The 15,818-nt window shown below is 44.2% G+C and overlaps 1 protein-coding gene across 1 annotated transcript in view; it reads right to left on the minus strand.

Moving 5' to 3' along the window:
- The window catches only part of Eps15l1 (epidermal growth factor receptor pathway substrate 15 like 1), a 70,559-nt gene that overhangs the window by 15,205 nt on the left and 39,536 nt on the right, over nucleotides 1-15,818 (minus strand). Inside the window, exon 14 of the mRNA XM_055597309.1 lies at nucleotides 2,401-2,533. Within this exon, the coding sequence (XP_055453284.1) occupies nucleotides 2,401-2,533 (133 nt within the window). The remainder of the gene's footprint in view (nucleotides 1-2,400; nucleotides 2,534-15,818) is intronic.

A 15,818-nucleotide genomic window follows, 5' to 3' on the forward strand; every position in this document is an offset into this window, starting at 1 on the left:
AAATGCTTTCCCATCAAACGGAGCTAATTAACAGGTCAGCTTAGGCAGCGGAGGGTCCTGAGCTATGCATGGTATCAGGCAGCTGCATGGTTAGAGGCTAGCATGAGATCAACACAACCATAGCACAGGATGCTGGGCTTACACGCACCTACCACACATCTGTACCTACCCCCCAGCAGCGTGTACACAGCCATGCCTTTCTGTTCAGCTGCTGCTTCTGGATAGAGTGAAATGAGAAACGCTTAGGCTCCCACAGGTGACCTGCAGCTGCTCACAGATTCAAGTGCAGGAGAGCCCCTAGAACCTAAAGAGAACATAGCTGGAACCCTCCTGGCTATGGTCTCCTGATTATTGATCTAAGAGCCAGTGGCAAGTAACAACAGACAAGTAATGGGTGGAGGTGGGGGCCAAAGCCAGGTGGAGATGCCATCTTCCCCTGTGTCTTGGGGTAGCCCACATGCCCTCTTGTTCTCCTTCCTCTGTGGTCAGTGGGCATCATGTTGCCTGCCCTGTCTATCTCACGGTCTCACTAGCATCAGAAGAGATAACAGTTACTCCAGGCCTCCCAGGCAAGAGCACACAGGCACACCCAGGTCATAGTGGCTGTGGCAGAGCCCTGGGCTGCATCATCAAAAAGGCGCAAGGTCCAGAGCCTCACACAGGGGCAGCTGATGGCCCTGGAGTCCCAATTCTGGACTGATTCTTAAGAGACTCAACTCTGATGTAGCAGGCTGCCCTTGCTCTCTCAATCCAGGATGAGGAGCAGACACACAGAAGGATATGGGAGGATGCGTGGTATGTGTGTCCCCACAAGAGCACATGTCTGTGGACACACACACAAAATGCAGAAGTGAGTGGGCAGGTGTGTTTACAAGTATGTAAGTGGATGCTTACGGCACACCTGACACAGGCTGTGTGGCATGCTAGGGGAATGCATGCTCACTTGACATTCTAACATTTGGCACCATGAGCATACAGGAAAAATATGTAGATAGGTGCACACATGTTCAAGCCTTTGCTCTCAAGGCCCATGTGAGCCTTGAGTGATGAAATATGCGCGTAGGCACATGTGCGTATGAGAACGCATGAGTACACACCTGTACTGCCTATGAATGAGGGGCATGAATGTGGGGGTATGCACAATTGTACATGCTTGTAGTCTACCCAGGGGCAGAGTTCCACTGCATCAGACTGCTGAGCTGATGAGTGCAGGGCACTGTTCATGGTGGAAAATTCCCTCCCTTGCACTTTGGGGTCAATATCCTTCACATTTGCTCTTAGAACTCTTGCTCCTTCCTAGCACCTCACAGAGAGCCTGCTCTAGTCACAGACTGATGGCCAGACACCCTCAGGACTCATCTGTAAGGAAGCTGGCCTGGGCACTGTCCCTGAGAGAACACTGGTGGGCCCAGTTGACAGGAGGAGAGGAGAGCCTCTTTAGGATACCTTCCTTCTATCCATCTTTTGCAGGTGGGCTGTGTAGAAAGTGGTGATCATATAGACTGAGTGAGCTCCAGGCAGGGTAGGTCCCTCCAAGAGCCACAGATGAAACTACAGGCAGATTCACAGAGAGGAACAACCTGGACTGGAAGGTGTGTGTCACCTCCCCTGGGAAGACTGCAGTGGCCTGGTAACAGGCATGGCCAGGAGTATGTACTTTGTCCTTCTGCCAGGGACAGTTGTGGCCCTGTGGCCACCTGCTGTTACTAGAGACTGGAAAGGAGACATTGCACATGCAAGTCACTAAGAAATGTTTCTTCTTCTTCAGTACTGGATATCAAAGCCAACATCTTGGGTAGGCAAGGCAAGTGCTCCACTGCTGAATCATTGAGCTCTATCCCTAGCCCTCCACATGGGAGTCACAAGTACTCAGATTCTACTTGGGGAGGTATAGTAGCCCCCTCTGGGGAATAGGGCTTGGGATAGTGAGGTTACAGGGAAGAGGGCAGGAAGCCCCTCTGGCAGCCTTCTCCCAACTGGCTGGCTCATCCAATATGGCCAAGAAAGCTACGACCTTACCCCAACACTCAGCCAGACAGGGCTACCCTGAGGCCCTGCTGCAGCCACCCCAGGCCCTCCCTGAGCTTCCATGAAAAAGGCACAAGGCCAGGAGGCTGCTGGACATTGAGAGACCATGTGCAGATGGAGAAACACAGATGCAGGCACCTTAACTGGAAACCCTTGTGTGGACACTATCACAGCCTGGACCACAGGACAGAGAAATAGCACACTACACAGACAACACTCTTAAGGGGGGGGGGGCAACATGGAGGCAACTTGGCAGAGGAGAGACCTTCCTGCCCTGGGGTCTGCTCTACTCTGGGTTGCTCACTGGAGGGGCCTTGTGCCCGCCGCCATGTCCCCACCGGCGGGTGCCTCGAGAGGAGGAAGCGTACTGACCGCTGGGCGGTTTGGGCCGTGGAGGAGCGGGCTTCTTCGGAGGCAGAGCGGGAGTGTCCTGTTTACTTTTAAAGGGGTCATCTGAGAATCCTGCGCCTCCCAAGGAGGAGGAGAAGGGGCCAGAAGGTGGGGGCTGTAAGAGAGGACACGAAAGAGGCAAAAATAGACATTAAGAGAAGGCACTGAGCAAATGCTCCCGCACCAAGAGCCCTGGTAAGACCTGAGTCCTCTCAAGCGCCCCCCCCCCCACTTTCCTCCACCCTCAAAAGGCAGGCCCTCTGTATGAAAGGAAAGCCACCAATACAAGTAGCAGAGGGTAACCCTGTCCTCCAGTGATCTCCTTTGCCCCACTCAATACCTCACATGGGTCCCTGGGACTTCTGTTCATGTTCAGAGATACACATGGCCTCAGCCTCCATTGTCCTGGGTGCTGGGACAGACCTCTCTATGGCCCCAGATGCCTGACTGCTGCAGCCCACCAGGTGATTCAGGCTAGTATGTCTGCCCCACCCCCATCTGCTGGCATAACCAGATTACCTCCATTAGCTCCACCACTCTTGGTAGCCAAAGCTTGTTTTCCCTATCTAGTGTTCAATTAAACTAGCCCCCCAATTCCCCTGCCTGAAATAAGAGTTATAATCAGATGGTGAGTAGGTGAATAAATGTGTGGATTGATGGAAGGATGGATGAACATGTGGATGGATGGACATGTAGGTAGATGATGGGTAATAAGTAGATAGATGGTGAGTTGATGGCTCTGTGTGTTAATGGGTAAATATGTGGGAGGGTGGACTGATGAAGAGATAGACTGATATGGATAAAGGGATGAGTAGATGGTACAATGGTTAGTTTAAATCCTCAAGTTGACACAATCTACAATCACCAGGAACGAAAGTCTCAACAATGAGGGTTCAAAGTCTAGATAAGGTTGGCCTGTAGAGACCCCATGGGAAGTTCATGGGGAAAGGCCTGTCTTGATTACATGAACTGAGGTGAGAAGACCTGTCCACTGTGGGTGGCACCATTTTCTAGGTAGGGAACCCTGGACTCTGTAAGTAGATATAGAGAGAGCTAAGCACAAATATATATATACATTTATCCCTTGCTTTTGACTGCATGTGACTGGCTGCTTCAAGCCCTACCCTGACTTCCCATAGTGATGGCTTAACCTGCCCCTCTCCCTTGCTTCTGCCAGGATATCTTATTAGAGACAGATGGAATAATGAGTAGATAAACAGTGGGTAGATACATGGGTGGTCTGATAGTGGGTAATCTGGTGAATGAATTAAGTATGGATGGATGGGTGAAGAGAAAGGGAGGAGGGAGGGACAGGTAGGCTATTGAGGGTAGATAGGCTATTGGTACATAGGTGGAGAAAGTAGCTGTGTGGATAAACAGAAGACAGGCCTCACCAGCAGACTGATGTAACAAGCACACTCCAAGCACTCTCCAAGGCATATAGGGCCCTATCTTCCCACAGTGGCCAGGTTTTATCCCTTAGGCCTTATCCCTGAGCTCATCTCCTCAAAAATAAAACAAACAAGGCCAGATATGATGACCCATGGAGCTCTGTGAGCACAACTGGGAACTCAGCCAGTCCTAGAGACCCCATGGGAAGTTCAGCAACTGGACCTCTCTCTCGCCTGAGCCCTGCACGTCAGTCATCACCTTGTCTTCACATTGCTCTGTGGTGGGCCTGGGCCTTTCTTCTGTGGTATAGGTTTTCTGCCACTCATGACACCCTTCCTGGTTCAGGGTCAGTGCTTGTGGCTGATGGGTGTCTCTTACCATGGGGGACACAGCCTTGACAGACCAGGAGACAAACAACACAGGCAGTTCTTCTGAGGTGCCCACAGGAGAGAGGAGCCTCACACGTGGGCAAAAAATTGGTGTATGTGGAGGGGTAAGAACTCTGCTTTTTTTGTTGGGTAGTCCTAAACTTTCCTGATTCTCCTGCCTCAGTCTCCTGGGAGTTAGGAGAACAGGCACGTGTCACCACACCTGGTGGAGAACATGTAGAACAAACAGGAAACTGAAATGGGGCTGGCAAGAAGGATTACTGTTAAGCCTGATAACCTGTGTTTGATGATCCCTGAGCATGAATGATGAAAAGAGGAAACTCTTGCAAATCACATGTATACTGTGGGGCATTTGACACATATAAATAAAGTATAGTAAAAACAAATTAACTGAAAGGTTTGGGCTTTGTGCAATTAAAAGCATTGGCTGCCCTTGCAGAGGACCTGGGTTTGGTTCCCAGCAAACAGCAGCTCCAGCGGGAGTTATTCCTTCTTTTGACCTCTGAGTGCACCAAGCATGCTGGTGTCACACAGGCATATATGCAAAACACTGATATAAAATAAAGTAATTTTTTTAAATGAAGTGTTTGGCTGGATACAGTAGCACATGCCTTTAATCCCTGTACAGGCAGATTTCTGAGTTTGAGGTCAGCCAGGGTGCTACATAGTGAGACCCTATGTCAACTTGACACAAGCTAAAGTCATCTGAGAGGAGATAGCCTCAATTAAGGAAATGCCTCCAGCTTTAATTCCAGTACTCTGGAGGCGGAGGTTAGTGGATGTCTGAGTTCAAGGCCAGCCTGAACTACAGAGTGAGTTTCAGGACAGCCAGGACTACACAGAGAAAGCCTGTTTTGAAAAACAAAACAAAACAAAACAAAACAAAACAAAACAAAACAAAACAGGAAGGAAGGAAAGAAAGAAAGAGAGAAAGAGAAAAAGCCTCCATAAGATCCATACAATCAGGGTGCCTTTAAGCACGGCGTTTGGGAGGCAGGGGCAGGCAGAGCTCTGAGTTCGAGGCCAGCCTGGTTTACAGAGAGAGTGTCCAGGACAGCCACAGTTACAGAGAGAAACCCTGCCCAACTAAAACAAAACAAAACAAAACAAAACAAAACAAAACAAAACAAAACAAAACGATCCATAAGATGAGGCTGCAGACAAACCTGTAGAATGTTTTCTTAATTACTGACTGATGTGGGAGGAGCTAGCCCATTGGGCAGTGCTATCCTCGGGCTTGTGGTCTTGGGTTCTAGGAAAACAGGATGGAGAGACGGCTCAATAGTTTGAGTGCTGCATGCTCTTCCAGAGGACCTGGGTTCAATTCTCAGCACCCACATGGTGGCTCACAACTATCTATAACTCCAGTTTCAGGGCTTCTGACACTCTCACACAGACACAAATGCAGGAAAAACACCAATGAACATAAAATAAAAAGCAAGCAAGGAAGGAAAGAAAGAAGGACGCCAATAAGCAGCATCCCTTCTTGGCCTCTGCATCAGCTGCTGCCTCCAAGTTCCTGTCCTGACTTTCTTTTTTCTGTCCTGACTTTCTTAGATGATAAACAATGATGGAAGTGTAAGCCAAATAAATCATTTCCTCCCCAAGTTGCTTTAGTCATGGAGTTTCATCACGGCAATAGAAACCTTAACGAAGACAGACCCTCTCTCAATAGCAATAAAATGTTTAATAAAATAGATAAGAACACATTTTATCCAACATATACAATAGTAAGAAAAATAGAGGTCAGATAAATCCATCATGAGCCAGGGTACATGGCACATGCCTGTGATCTTGACACTCAGCAAGGCAGAGGCAGGCAGATCTCCATGATTTCCAGGCCAGCCTGGTACAAAGTGAGGCTACACAGAGAAATCCTGTCTCGAAAAACTAGATATATAGATAGATGGATGGATGGATGATAAATAAGTAAAATAGAAAGCAGGACCAAGCCAGGTATGAGAACTCTGCCTTGAAAAACCAACCAACCACCAAACAAATCCATTCTTGACAGAAAACGGGACCAAGCCAGGCTTGATGGCACAGCTGCCATCCCAGGGTATTTACAAGCACTGGGTAGAAGTGAGAATAAAGATGACTTGAAACTCCTCAAAGGAGCACAGTGAGAAAAGAGGATTAGCAATTTCTACTGCCACAGGATGAAGGAGACACATGGCTTCAGGGGAGAAACAGAGCCAGAAAAGGATATGAGGAGAAGGTAGTTTCTCCAAAAGAAAACAGGGCTCTGGGGTTGGAGACACAGGTAAAGGGTTAAGCACCTGAGCTCCTGAGTGCCCTTGGGAAAAGCCAGGAGGAGTGGAAACAGGAGTATCCCTAGGACTTGATGGCCAGTCAAGCTGTGAAGCTGTGAGCCGCAGTTTCAATGTAAACACTAACAGTAAACACTAACAGTGACTAAGGAAGACTGTTGTGAATGTTTTGGTTAAAATTCCAAGTTGGGGATTTTAGCTTGTCCACACCCATTAAGTGTCTCAAGTGGAATGTAGTTTTTCCCAGGTGGAATCAGGTGAATTCTGAGGACTTTGAGGGGCATAAATGACAGCCCAGAGGAAGGCGCAGCTGCTTGGAGGAGGACTGCTTGCTGCTGGCTTGTCCTGCCGCTGCATTTGCTGTTTGCTGGTTACCTAGATATCTGGATCTCTGATCTTGGTTTTGATTTCTGGATATTTGATATTGGTCTTGCCTCAAAGGAATCCTACGACCCTACCCGGCGGGAGGTAGCAGAAATAACTATGGCCCCTGTCCCTCCTACCTGGTGTTGGAAGGGAGGTAGAAGCATTTAATAACCCTAAATAAAGTAGGTTTGTTAAAAAGTCAAGGACAACAGGTGGCAGCCAACATGGCTTAGGCACAGTGGTAACTTCACTTCTAATGGAGTGGAGGAGTCGTCATGGTTTGGATAGGTTGGCAACATAGCAGCTGCTGCCGCTGGGTGGTCTCCTGTCTTGCTCCCAGAGGGGGTTTTCTGGTTTTGCTTCCTAGTCTTCATATATTCCATGTGGAAAGAGGTTGGGAGGAAAGCTGAAAACTCAGAAGGGTCACTCCATTCTCTGGTGTTAGAAAGGATTGCAGAGCTGGCTATGCACCTAGAGAGTTTGCGAATAGAGGCTGAAGTGCTCGGAAGGCAAAAAAGTGTCAGTGAAAGGAGAAAAAAACAACGGTCCTGGTCTGATTTCTGAGAGCGGAAATTTCCCCGGAGGGTCAAAGAGGAAAGCAAATTAGGCTGGAAGGCAGATTGCTGCCCGCCCTGCTCCATGCCCTTTTGCAGCCAGATGCCCAGAGCACCTGCGTGAGGCAAGAGACCGGGAAGAGCAGGAGGCAATACGGGAAAACGGGTTACTGTCCAGCCAAGTGCCCCGCCAGAGGAGTCGTTTGGGGCTACGCAAGCACCATCAGCTTTCCCAGTGTTTGTGCAACATATGCCTGCTACTGCTGGTGGTGAGGCTTCTGATGAGAGGACATGGCGTCCAATAGAAATGCTAGATTTAAAGCATGTTAAAGGGTCCACTGGAAAGTGTGGAACACATTCAAGTTTCGTAAGCAAGTGTTAGGCTACCCAAAATAAGACTTATCCCCCAAGACTGGAAGGGAGTGGTGTCAGCTGTGTTAGAAGCTGGTCAGCAGTTACAGTGGTTATCGTGGTGGAGAAATGAAGCCACAAAAACAAGGGGGATAAATGTTGATAAGGACCAGCTGCCCGGTGAAGGCCGTTATGCTGATTTACAACCACAAATTCCATCTGATCTGATGATGTAGTAATCGAACAATGTTGTGTTACAGCATTAAGAGCGTGGGATATGGATGGGGAGCCTGGTAAAACAACCACCTCATTTACTAAGGTAATTCAGGGCCCTGGAGAAGCCTTCACCAACTTGTTACAGAGATTGGGTTCAGCTCTAAAATAGAGCCATACTAGACCCTGAGAGCAGACAGGCGTTGATACTGATCTTGGCATACAAGAGTGTAAATACTGAATGTAAGAGAGCACTTAGACCACTGAAAGCAGGAGGAGCCCCAGTACATGAATGGATAAGGGAGACAACTGATGTCTCAGGAGCAGCATGCCAATATCATAGGACAAGCTATAGCCAAAGTTCTCAGTTATTAAAATACCTGGTGCTTTAATTGCAGTGAATTTGGCCTTTACAAAGAAACTGTAAGGTTACACGTGTTAGAGCACAAAATAGGAGGGGTTTGTTAACTCTGAGGAATACAGTACATTTGTTCCTACAAGGGAACAAGCAGATTCTGGCTATAAGGGAATACAATGGCTCCCAGGGCTTTGTAGCCACTGTGGCAAGGGAAAGCATAGGGATTGCCTTTCCAAGAGGGACACACAAGGTAACCTCTTGCCATCCAGAAACAGACAGAAGGGCCTATCAGCTTGAGACTCCACAGCAAACAATAGGAGCAGTCTTCCGTTGGACAAGCAGGAGGTAATAGGCAGGCAGGAAAACCAAAACTACGAATTTCAGATTTGATACAACTGAAGGTAACTCAGGTTTGTATCTTTCCACAGATAAACCTCTTACCCTATCTGCAAGAGTTGAATGTTACAAATTAACCACAGGTGTTTATTGTCCTATGGGACAGTAGGGATGACCTTAGGAAGAAGTGGCTTAACTTCTCAAGGATTTATTGTACATCCAGGTATTCTAGATGGGGATGGCAAGGAAGAAACTAAAATCATGGCCTATTTAAAAGGAGATGCAAATTAACATAGGGGATAGAATTGCTCAGCTGTTACTGTTGCCCTACATCAAGGGCAAAGCCGCTCTGGTACAAAGAACAGGCTCATTTGAGAGTACTGGAAAACCTGTGTTCTGGCAGACAGTGGTTAATGATCAGAGACCCAAATTAATAGTACAAATGAATTGTGTTGAAATACAAGGTTTGGTAGATACAGGAGATGACATCAGTATCCTCTCCCAAAAGTCTTAGAATCCAAAATGGCCACTTCAGAAGGTTTATACACAGCTTATAGGAATTGGTAAATTATCTCAAGTAAGACAAGGTATATGGTGAATTAAATGTGTGGGACCAGAAGGACAACTAGGGAAGCTGAGACCCTATGTGGCTGACATACCCATAAATTTATGGGGAAGGGATCTTTTACAACAATGGGGCACTCAAATATTCCCACGATCCCAGAGATAGCCAATGACGAAATTAGGGGTGAAATGGTAGATGTTCCTGGTTTCAACATGTGAAATCAAGAACAATCACAAGCTGTGTCCACTGGCCAAACAGAACATCCCTGGGACTGAGTTTCCAAATTTATAAGAGGGGCCGCTGCTGAAATACCAACAGCCTTGCCCTTAAAGTGGCTATCAAATAGACCTGGGTGGCAAGAGCAGTGGCCCATAACAAAAGAAAAACTGCAGGCACTTCAACAACTGGTACAGGAGCAGCTGGAGGCTCAACATATAGTAGAGTCTACCAGCCCATGGAATTCCCGTGTTTGTCATAAAAAAAGAAATCGGGAAAATGGAGGATGACAACGGACTTAAGAGCAGTGAATAGTCATTCAACCAATGGGTTTTGTGTGTGTGTACTTCAATTTTATATGCTTTCATTTCACTGCAAAGACAGCTCCAGAATAATATTTTGTCACATCTTAAGACTATTATTATACATGTTACCCACCAGAAATTTCTCATCTAAATTGATCAACAGTCAATTGTTCAATCAATCATCAGTTTTTTTTTTAAGATTTTTTATTAATTACACTTTATTCACTCTGTATGCCCCCTGTAGCTCCCTAACCAATAGTTTTTTTGTTTTTTTTTTACAACCTGGAATTCTTTTGCCTTCTTTGTTACCTAGATAGAGCTTGGCCTATAATAATAACTGAGTTAAAGGATTGCTTTTTCACAATACAATCCTTGCATGAGCAGGACAGGGAAAGGTTTGCTTTCTCAGTACCTACTCTGAATAACAGTGATCCAATAAAGAGAAGCCACTGGAGGGTATTGTCACAGGGAATGTTAAATAGTTCAATATTCATGGTGCCACCAAGAATATTAAATAGTCAATATTTTGTGTGATAATAATTCATAAGCAATTTCCTCAATCTATCATTTATTTCCTTGGCTCATTCTAATGCAGATACTTTAGAAAAAAATGTTTAAGGAAACACAAAGAATTCTGCCATGCTGGGGTTTACAGACTGCTCCAGAAAAAATACAAAGAGATTCACTTAGCCATTTCGGTTATAAAATAAGTCAACAAAAAACTCGACCACAAAAGGTACAGGAACCAACTGCAAACTCTTAATGATTAAAAAAAATAATAATAATGGGAGAAATTAACTGGCTGAGGCCTACGGTTGGATTACGTACTTATGAGTTAAGTAATTTGTTTCAAACATTACAAGGAGATTCAGATTTAAACAGTCCAAGATTTCTAAGAGCTGAAGCAGAAAAAGAGTTAATTCTGGTAGAACAAAGACTGCAAGATGCATATGTGGATTGAATTGATCCTAAACTTGACTGTGTTTTGGTCATTTTACCTTCAATTCATTCTCCTACTGGACTCGTTACACAAAGGGAAGATAGTATTATGGAATGAGCACATAAAGTAGAAAATTAAAGATGTACCTAGAAAAGATTTCTGAATTAATTATAAAAGGTTAAAGAAGACTACATCAATTGTCAGGAATGGACCTGGCTGCAATTATAGTGCCTCTTACTAATACTGAGATTATGTCATTGTGGGTAATCAATGAAGACTGGCAAAGAGCTTGTAGTAACTACTTGGGAGAAATTAATAACAAATATTCCTAAAGCAAATGTATACAATTTATAAAAAGAACTAGTTGGATTCTTACACTATTGTAAAGGGAACACCAATCCCAGAGGCACCAACATTCTATACCAATGCAAACAAGGTGGGACTGGCAGGTTATAAATCAGACAAAATAAGCAAGGTGATTAAAAGCCCACATTCTTCAGTTCAGAAATCAGAATTATATGCGATCCTTATGGTATTATTAGATTTTCCTGAAACTCTTAGTATAATTACTCACTCTCAATATGCAGAAAGAGTTGTTTTTTATACAGAAACCTGCTGAAGTGATTTCTGATAACTCAGAATTGACTTTGTTATTTATGCAATTGCAACAGGCCATCAGAAGTAGAAACTATCTATTATTATATATTACTCATATTCAATCTCATACAGGTTTGCCAGGTCTATTGGCATGAGGAAATGAACCAATTATAACCAATGAACACATAATAGGAAATGTGTTAGAAGCCTTGAATTTCATTAAAAACACCACGTTAACAATAAAGTTTAAAGAAAAATGTTTCTATCACTTGGCAACAAGCCAAAGGGGGAGGAGAGGAAGGTGTTCTCAGTATGTGTTCTCAGTATAACCAACCCAACTCCACTACCAGCTGGGAGGAACCCTAGGGTACCTAAAGAAACGAAACCCGGCAGATGGGTCTGTTTCATTTTGCAGCATTTGGAAAGCAGTATGCACAGCACACCATAGGTCCATATTCAGGGTTCCAATGGGCAACTGCTTTAAGTTTTGAAAAGGCTGATTCTGTAATTACACATTGTTGGAAAGAATGGCAATTATGCAGCTACCTGCACAAATTAGGATTGATAATGCCCCTGTGTATGTGTCCAGTAAGGTGAAGCAATTCTTTGCATATTATAAAATAAGGCACATTACTGATTTTATACACACACACACACACACACACACACACACACACACACATACACCACACAGTCACACAGGCACACAGGGCAGGCAGTTGCAGAAAGAGCCTTTCAGACTTGAAAAGAGATGCTCATTAAACAAAAAGGGAGAGTAAAGACCCCAAGGGACAGGCTAAATAATGCTTTGTTAACTCTAAATTTTCTTAATGCTGGTGAAAAGGGAACAACAGCAGCTGAGAGGCACTGGGTTAAAGAAAAAAATGTAGAACTAGAACAACCCATTTATTATAAGGACATGTGACAGCAGAATGGAAACCTGAAATGGTTTTGAGGTGGGGGTGTGGTTATGTATCTACAGGGAATGAAAAAATATGGTTACCAACAAAACTTATAAAGATTAGACTTATTTATCTAATAAATAAAGGAAGATATTTTTTTTTTTTTTTAACTGGACAATAGTAAAATAATAAGTTAGCTCTGTCATTTAAAAATTTCATGGTGACACTTAAGGTCCTTCCCGTGGTCAAGTCCACACTAGCTGAGACATGAATGTATTTGCATGATAAATGAATCTTATTGGCTACCTGATCTTCATGATGCAGAAAGAAACTTATAATGTTACCTTTAAAATTTGTTTATTTTCAGAGCAAAAGACCAGACAAAGATAATGCAAGTAGCCTAGGTGATTTCAGCCTTCCAGAGTAACTCAGTTACTGTTTCTTCAAGAATCTACACCCAGGGCCTGGAGAGATGGCTCAGAGATTAAGAGCACTCGTTGCTCTTCCAGAGGTCCTCAGTTCAATTCCCAGCAACCACATGGTGGCCCACAACCATCTATACTGCGATCTGGTGCCCTCTTCTGGCTTGTAGGCATACATGTAGACAGAACACTGTTTATATAAATAAATCTTTAAAAAAAAAAAAAAAAAGATTCTACACCCAGGTCAAGTTCAAAAGGACTAGCCCAAATGATCAACTTCACAGAGACTAGACAGAAAACAGAGAGACTGGACAAAATAACTCAAGAGACTGAACAAAAACCAGAGACTAGACAGAAAAAACACATCAGTGCTTGGCCAATATCCTAACTTTTTAAAAATGGTACCAAAAAAGATGTTTTCCCCCGGGACAATAACAACAACAAAATTTAAGAACGTGACACCCCCATTTCCAAGAGATGGGGTGGGGTGTTGTTAGTTGGTAGGTTGGTTGGTTGGTCATGGTAAGGAGAAAAAAAGTAAAGGTTAAAAAATCAGGGATCTCTTTTCATTTCCCCCTCTATTTTTTTCTTTCTTAGCCAGTATTAGGGAAAAGAAAAAAAAGGAAAAGAAAAAAAAAAAAAAAAGAGGGAGAGGGATATAAGACTACAGAATAAAAGGCAGATTACGGAATCTACCAGGGTCAAATATTATGTATTGGTATGGATTATTGTATACTGACAGAAATTTAAGGATATTTTATTCAACTTTTGCTTAATGTATTGTACATATACAGCTCATTTGAAACTGTGGTGTTGTAAAACTCTAGTCTTATGAAAACTATTGCAAACTGTTCAGGATGATTGGAAATGCAATTTAGTAGTTAGCAACCTATAAATAATCTAACTTGTAGTTTTGTTACACACTAGTTTAGTTAATTACAGAAATAAGCTTTATTTAGTCTCCTGTATATGTTTTCAAGGTTAAGTAGATAGCACACAGCTAGACACAAGCAATGTTGCTCCTTAGTCAGATGGACAGATAGGATTATGCACTATTTAACAGTAGATAAGTAGGTGGTCTTCAAATACTTCAGAGATCTATAGAATATTTTAATAATATAAGGCTTTTCTGAAAAAGAGACACATCTTCTCCTAGAAGTACTTCTAATATACTTCCAAGAAGATGATGGGCATCAAAGAAACACATGGCAGGATAGCCACTGGAGAAAAAACTGTCCTTCAACTGCTGATAGCAGGGTGTCTGAGCAAACTATGAACAAACAGACACTAGAAAATGAACTATCTAATTTTGCAGAGACTAAGTGGTCAGTCCTTCAAAATTCCTGTTTCACATCACAGGAAAACCCGATACTCTGGGCCAGTAGGCTGAAGACTTGGATGCCCAAACGACACAGAGAAACCTCTGCTGACAGTCCAGACAGTCAACGGTCTCATTTCTATAGTTCTGGAAGCTGTTTGTTCTATGCTTCCTATATGGTTAGGTATTTTTTTCCTTCTAGCGTCTCTGATGAGCTTGAAGACTAGACAGTCACAGTTTTACTATAACCAAGTTTAAGGTCTAGATGTTTTCAAGTTGATAGAAGAAAATGGTTTAGGTACAGAACTTAGGACTCAACAGGATAGGATGGAAAATGGAAATTGTGAATGTGATCTTACCTGATAATTCTCCTAATTCTTATTGTACATAGTTTATTGATGTTAGGGGAAAGCCAATTTTTTTTTTGAAACAGAAAGGGGGAAATGTTGTTGACGTTTTGGTTTATGATAGGTAAACATGTTTTTGTTAAAATTCCAAATAAGGGGGTTTTAGTTTGTCTACACCTGTTAAGTGTCTAGTGCAGAGCGTGGTCTTTGCCAGGTGGAAGTAGTTGAATTCTGAGGACTTTGAGTTGTATAAATATGACAGAGGAAGGAGGCGCAGCTGCCTGGAGGAGGACTGCTTGCTGATTTGCTGGTCACCTGGACTTTTGGATTTCTGGACGATTGGTATCGGTATTGCCCCCCAAAAGAATCGTATGAGCCTACCCAGCGGGAAGTAGCAGAGAGAACTCTGACCCTGTCCTCCTAACCTTCTTTCCCTCCTACCTGGTGTTGGGGGGTTGCAAGAGAGGTAGAAGCATTTAATAACCCTAAGTAAAGTAGGTTTGTTAAAAAATCAATGTCAACGTCAAGAGACATCTAACACTGACCTCTGGCCTACATGCACACATGCTGTAACAAATACCATATGAACATGTGCACACACATGAACAAGAAAACATGATTCTGCAAGGCCCAGATTCACTTTCTAACCAGAGCCCCATTCCCCATGCCCTGCATCTGGGAGCTTCACGCAGGAAGGCCTGGAGTGCTGGGGATACAGTGTATTCATAAGCAGCTTCTCTTCTAAGAACACTCACAGTCTTTCCACACAAATGACAGTCCTAATTCAGAGCCTGTCCATGGAAGTTACCAGAACAGCAGCCTGGTTAGGCTGTCGAGCCCTGTGGTCAGAGGTGAGTTGGGTTGCTCAGCCTGGGCTGAAATCCCAGCCCAATTATCTGTGCCTTGATTTCTCATCCGTAACGTGATGGAGACAAGAGGCCCTCACTGTCAGGATGCTCTAGAACGGAAGCGTCAAGTAACATACCCTGGACAGAGCAGCAGAGATGGCTCAATTGATCCAGCTGCCCACCTTTTCACAGTCCAGCATGCTAAGGACATAAAAATTCCGGAAAAGCAATTCCTGAGTCTGAAATAAATTTTTTTGCAGCATCCATGTGTCATTTGTGCCTTGTTTACAAGTCACACTTTGCCAGAAATACAGGTGCAGAGAGAACAGTAAATACAGGTTCCAGGCATCCATTGGGAAAGGGCTCCCAAGATGGGTATCCACACGCTCATGTACTGTGAGACATGTAAGCATGATCCCAATTCCTCCAGGTTCTGGGGAACGGGAGGAGGGCCAATACGGTCATCTATGGGCTAGTGGTTGTTTGAGATAGGGTCTCACCGTAAGCCTGAGGCTGCCTGCCCTTGCACACATTACTCTAGCCTCCAGACAAGACACAGGATGAGAGAGGTGTGTGCCACTCAGTGCTGGAGAGATGGTTCAATGTATTTACAAGCAAGCCTGGCGACCTGAGTTTCATCTCTGGGTTTATATAGTGGGGGAAAACACACACACACACACACACACACACACACACACACACACACACACA

This window comes from Psammomys obesus, unplaced genomic scaffold (assembly GCF_907164565.1).
Source record: "Psammomys obesus unplaced genomic scaffold, mPsaObe1.curated_primary_1811, whole genome shotgun sequence".
NCBI classification, from domain to species: domain Eukaryota; kingdom Metazoa; phylum Chordata; class Mammalia; order Rodentia; family Muridae; genus Psammomys; species Psammomys obesus.